This window comes from Pneumocystis jirovecii, assembly GCF_001477535.1.
Source record: "Pneumocystis jirovecii RU7 chromosome Unknown supercont1.34, whole genome shotgun sequence".
Classification (NCBI taxonomy): domain Eukaryota; kingdom Fungi; phylum Ascomycota; class Pneumocystomycetes; order Pneumocystales; family Pneumocystaceae; genus Pneumocystis; species Pneumocystis jirovecii.
In genome coordinates, this window is record NW_017264808.1 from 1 (window position 1) to 5,856 (window position 5,856).

General features: G+C 38.6%; 1 protein-coding gene across 1 annotated transcript; it reads left to right on the forward strand.

Moving 5' to 3' along the window:
* Positions 1-15: 15 nt before the first annotated feature.
* On the forward strand, positions 16-3,045 carry T551_03705 (uncharacterized protein; the record flags this gene model as incomplete). Its single annotated transcript, XM_018375968.1, has 1 exon — positions 16-3,045. A coding segment is annotated over one exon (3,030 nt), but the record flags the coding sequence as incomplete, so codon positions are not given.
* Positions 3,046-5,856: the final 2,811 nt, after the last annotated feature.

The window sequence follows — 5,856 nt, forward strand, 5'->3', positions numbered from 1 at the left end:
ATTAATGTCCTCTAGATTTTGGCGCGGGCGGTGGCGCGGGCGGTTAAGCGGCAGGCAAAAGCGGCGCAAGGAGCTAGTGTATATGAAGAAGAAGAGTATCTTTTGGCTTTAATTCTAAGAGAAAATGTAATGAAAGAACAAGAATGCAAAGAAAAACTAAAGGAATATTGTCAAAGATTGAGAAATATAACTCAGGAATTAAATATAATGGGTCCAAAATTAAAAGAAATATGTAAGGATGATACAACAGCAGAAGCAAAATGCACAAAGTTGGAAACCAAAGTTAAAGAAAAGTGTACTACATTTGAAACAAAATTAGGAATAGCAGCCAAAAAAGATGTTTCAACATTAGAAGATAATGATTGTAAAGAGAATGAACGACAATGCCTATTTTTGGAGGGAGCATGTCCTAGTGATCTTACAGAGAATTGCAACAAACTAAGGAATCTATGTTACCAGAGAAAACGTGACGGAGTAGCAGAAGAAGTCCTTTTGAGGGCATTCCGTGGGGATTTGAAGGACAAATCTGGATGCGAAAAGAAAATCAAAAATGTTTGCTTAAAAATAGGTCAAGAAAGTGATGAGTTGACAAAGCTTTGTCTTTACCAGAAAGAAACATGCGATACTCTTATGACTAAAAAACAAAATAAATGTGATTTTCTCAAAACAAAAATTGAAGAATTACTAAAAAAAAAAGGATTCAAAACGAAATGTCCAGTATTACTTAGAGAGTGTCACTTTTACGAGGAAACGTGTACAGATAAGCTAAAATGTAAAGAGCTTGTGAATAATTGTAAAGAAAAGAACGTTGTCTATACGGAGCCAGGATCAAATTTTGAGCCTATAAGACCAGGAATTACATTGGCAGAAGAAATAGAATTGGAAGAGCTTTATAAAGAGGCAGCAAAGAAGGGAGTTCGTATTGGAAGACCGCCTACAAGAGATGCAACTGAACTTTTATTTTTACTAAGTCAAAGCGGTACTAAATCTACGGTTGCAGAAAAATGTAAAGAAGTGCTTGATAAAAAGTGCAAGGACCTTAAAGAACATAAATTTTTAAAAGATTTATGTGAAAAAGATAAAATAAATGAAGACGGAAAGAAAAAGTGTAATGAATTAGATAAGGAATTAGCGACCCGTGCTTCGATTGTTTCTAAAGAGATTGAAAAATATCTTGACATAGCTAATGGGAAGGAAATTATTAGTTGGCATGTATTGCATACATTTCTTAGTGAAAGAAAGTGCACGAAACTATTGTCAGATTGTTTTTATTTTACTCAAGATAAAGGTCCTCTTAATAAAGAATGTGATAATTTAAAGGCAGCATGTTATAAAAAAGGGCTTGAAGCACCAGCAAATGAAGCATTACAAGATAAGTTACGGGGAAAATTGCAAGGTTTGAATGAAACATGGCTTAAGAATCTTCGAAAAAACTTGATAAAAGTCTGTGAAAAGATGAAAGGAGAAAGTGATGAATTATTTGTACTATGTATGAACCCAATAAAAACGGCTCTTACAGTGTCAACAGATTTGCGATTGAGGGCAGTTGCTTTGCAGGAACATTTGAACGAGAAACGAGATTTTCCAACGAAAAAGGATTGTAAAGAATTAGAAGAAAAATGTGAGGTCTTAGGAAAAGATTCAAAAGAAATTAAATGGTCATGTTATACGTTAAAACAGCATTGCAATCGACTGGAGAGCATAGAGCAGTTAGAAGAGGAGTTGTTAAAAGAAAATAAAGGATATCTAAAAGATGAAAATAGCTGTAAAGAAGAAGCTAAGAAACGATGTGAAAAATGGTTTAGAAGAGAAAATAGTAAATTTTTTCCGGCATGTTCTGACTTGGAGCTTGTTTGCAAAAAGATCATTAGAAATGTTGAATCTAAATGTAATATATTGAAAGGATATATGGAGACTATGAAAATTGTAGATAAAATAGAGAATAAAGAGGAAGAAGTATGTGGATTATGGGCACCATATTGCAAAAAATTCACTCCAAGTTGTACTGAGCTTGAAGAAAATGGAGGAAAAGGATGTAAAAAACTTAATAAGAAATGTGAATCATTCTTTAAAAAGAAGGAATTAGAAAATAAAGCGATTGATGGATTAAAGGGTAATCTAGCAACGAACGAAGAATGCAAGGAGACCCTTAAGAAATACTGTGTAGCCTTGACTAATGCAACCAATGGGCTTGAAACTCTTTGCAAAAGCAATGAAGCTAATAAGAAAGATGAGGATGTAAGGAAAGAAGTTTGCGAAAAACTTGTTAAACAAGTTCAAGAAAAATGCTTAAAATTACAAGAAGAACTCACTGAGATCAGTGAAAAACTAAAAGAGAAAGGAAAAAACTATGAAAAGATTAAAAAAGAAGCTGAAGAAGCAATGAAAGAGGCAAACCTTGTTTTATCGAGATTAGAAACAACAAACAAGAAATCGGCCAATAATGCTGTAAATAATGCATCAGTTGCGCCTAAGGAGACAAAAGATGCAACACAGTTTAAGCTTATAAGAAGAAATACAAACACTCAAGTGACTAAAAAAGAGTTAGAGGCATTTGATTTAGTAGCAAGAGCATTTGATCTCTATGTAGAATTAAAGGAAATATGTGATCATTCACTGAAGGATTGTGGTTTCAAAAAAGAGTGTAAATGTGAGAATCCATGTGGAAAAATACAAGAAGTATGTTCGAAATTAGAACCACTGAAAGTAAAACCATACGAAACAACAACTAAAAACATAACAACTACAACTACAACTACGACAACAACAACCGTTACAGATCCAAAAGCAACAGACTGCCAATCTCTGCAAACGACAGACACATGGGTCACAAAGACGTCGACACACACCAGCACCTCTACGACTACGTCCACAGTTACGTCAAGAATAACACTGACCTCGACGAGGCGGTGTAAGCCTACGAAGTGCACGACAGGAGAGGAGGATGAAGCAGGGGAAGTGAAGCCGAGTGAGGGGCTGAGGATGAGTGGGTGGAGTGTGATGAGGGGGGTGCTAGTGGTAATGATGATTTCATTCATGATTTAGATGTAAAATGGGAATGGGATATAAGAGCAGCATGTATATTTACTAGATGAATGAGGATAGGGCAGGAAAGAGTAGACCATGATCTCTTCAACATCAATTGAAAGTGCATTACACATAAAGTAGCGTGTTCCCTGTGCAAATAGCCTGTATTGCCCGGATGGGTGGCCGCTGTTTGTTGTGCCATGTCGTTATCAGCGCATTCAGCGCCTACCCCGGATTTGCCCCACATGGAGTCGAGGTGAGATGCAGTGATGGAGAGATGATGGGATAGGACAATGGGGGGAGTGGAGTTGGGTGGGCGGTGTTTGTATGTAGCGTTGAGGTTGATGAGCAGAGTTAAAGTTTGTGAAACTTGATATAGGCGTTGACAGGGCGTTGACAGAAGCGTTGACAGAAGCGTTGACAGAAGCGTTGACAGAAGCGTTGACAGAGGCGTAGATATAAGAATTGATATAAGAATTGATAGAAATTAGTGTTTAGAAAGATTTCCATAGTATATTTAAGCATTGTTTTGAAATAAAATCAAAATTAGAGTCAAAGAGAAGAATTTTTTGAGAGATCAAGATGAACTGTAGATATTGAATTTGAGAGCCACTGAAAAAAATGAATGAAAGGGAAAGAGTCAGAGGGGGGCGAGAAGGGGAGGGCCATCAAAGACGAAACGAATGGTTTAAGGTGGGGGAAGATGAATTTTTTTAAAAAAGTAAGAGTGAGTGATGAGCTGGGAGGAAGAAAAGTGAGTGGATAAAAAAAAAGAAAAAAACAAGAGAGAAGCGTTTAGAGGAGTAGAAAGAGTGTTTAGAGTGAAGGTGAGGCGTAGTGAAGGTGTTTTTGTAAATTTAGTGAAAGTGGGCACGGGGTGGACAGATGTAAATAAATGAATCATCAAGAAAGATTGAGTGAGAAATAGAAAGAATAGAATGTAAAGGAGTGAATGTGCATAAGAATAGCGGGGAAAAATGATGGGGAAAGAGAGAGGGAAAATTATTTTTTTTTGTTAAAGTAAATGAAAGGATTTAATATGATTAAAGCATAGAAAAAATAATAAAATGGAAAATATGAAAAATACATGAAAAGAAGAAAAAACGCCCACTGAATCTAAGAGGAGAGGAGAGTCAGGAAAAATCATTTTTTCTTTATAAAACACGCTAGATAGGGAGGAAGTTGAGTAGAGCTGGAGTCGAGGGAAGAGAGAGGGTGGTGAATAAAAAACAACAGTGCCATAGGAGAGAGCACAAAGGAAGAGGATAGATTGAAAGGAGGAAGGGGGAGAAAAAGGATGGCCTTTTTATATAAATTTATTTAGACAAAAGTAGGTGGAGGAAACAAATCAGAGTTAAAGTCGAGGGGAGAGAGGGTGGTAGATAAAAAACAAGAACAAGAAGAAAGAGCAAGCAGGAGTAAATATTAGATTTAGAAGAAGGAGGAGGGAGAAAAAAGATGGATTTCTTGCATAGATAAAAATAGGTGAGAGGGAATTGATAGCAAGTGAAGTCGAGGGGAGGGAGAAGAGTGATGGACAAAAGGTGGATAAAAAAACAGGAACAGAGGGAGAAAACAGGGGAGCAAAAACAATAGAATAAAATGAGGAGAAGCAGTACAAAGAAAGGAAGAATCAAGGAGGTGGAGGGCGGGGTGAGGGAATAAAGATAGAGAAGGGACAGGGGACAGGGGAGGAGGAGGGCACGGGACAGCCGGGGAGGGTTACGGACAGCCGGTGGGGTATAAATTGGGAGGAGAGAGGGGGGAGGGTGGGTGGGTCCTCTTTGCAAGAAAAACCAAAAAAAAGAGGGTTCAAGAGAGGGGGTTAGGAGGGGGTTTAAGATGAGATTTAAGCCCGGATTTAGGGGAGGTTTAGGGTGAGATTTGGAGCACAGAGGAGGGTTTATTTGTTTTCAGGCCCGGACCTCAGCGAGGCTTCAAAGTGCAGTTTAAAAGGCGGAAAAACGGAGTTAAAATGAGGGTTATTTTGATTGAAATTGGAGGGTCATTAAGAGGGTGTTTTTAGGAGAATTTCAAGCAGAATGTTAGCAGAGTAGCAGGAAACGAGGGTTTAACAAAGGTGATGAGGGTTTAGCAGAAGAGGGGAGGGTTTAGAGGGGAAGAGGAGGGTTGGGTAAAAAAGGGGGAGGTTGTTTCCATGGCAACGAAATTGGCCAATAGGATTTGAGTGGGGTTTGAGTGGGGTTTGAATGGGGTTTAGATAGGGTTTAGATAGGGTTAAAAGGAGAATAGAATTTGTTTTGTAAAAGAATTGCAAAAATTGCATTTAAGCACGCGGTGAAGTAGTCATAGGCAGGTCAGGGTCACGTGACCAACACGTGAAAGTCACGTGAAACGAAGAAATTTGGGTGGGGTAAGGCCAGGGTTAGAGTAGGGGAGCAGAAGGTGTTGCTTAGATGGGGGAAAAGAGAATGGACTTTGTTTAAGCAGGGTAGGGAAAAGAGTGCACCGTTTAACCAGATAAAAGCACGGGAAAGACAATTTAAGAAGTTTGAGGGGGAAACGCAGTGTGGAGTGCTGGTAGGGGAGGTCAGGATCACGTGAACATCACGTGATACAGCCAAAATTTGAGTGGGGTAAAGCCAGGAATTGGAGAGAGGCAGTGCAAGGTGTTGTTTGAAGAGGGGGTAACGAATGAGTTTTGTTGAAAGAGAAAACGACTCAAAAAGTTGAGTTTAAACAGATGAAAGTGTAGGAGGGGCAATTTGAACAATTTGGGGGAAGGAGATGCAGTGTGAAGTCGTCGTAGGCAGGTCAAAGTCACGTGACCATCACGTGAACAGTTGAAATTTGAGTGGGGTAAGGTCA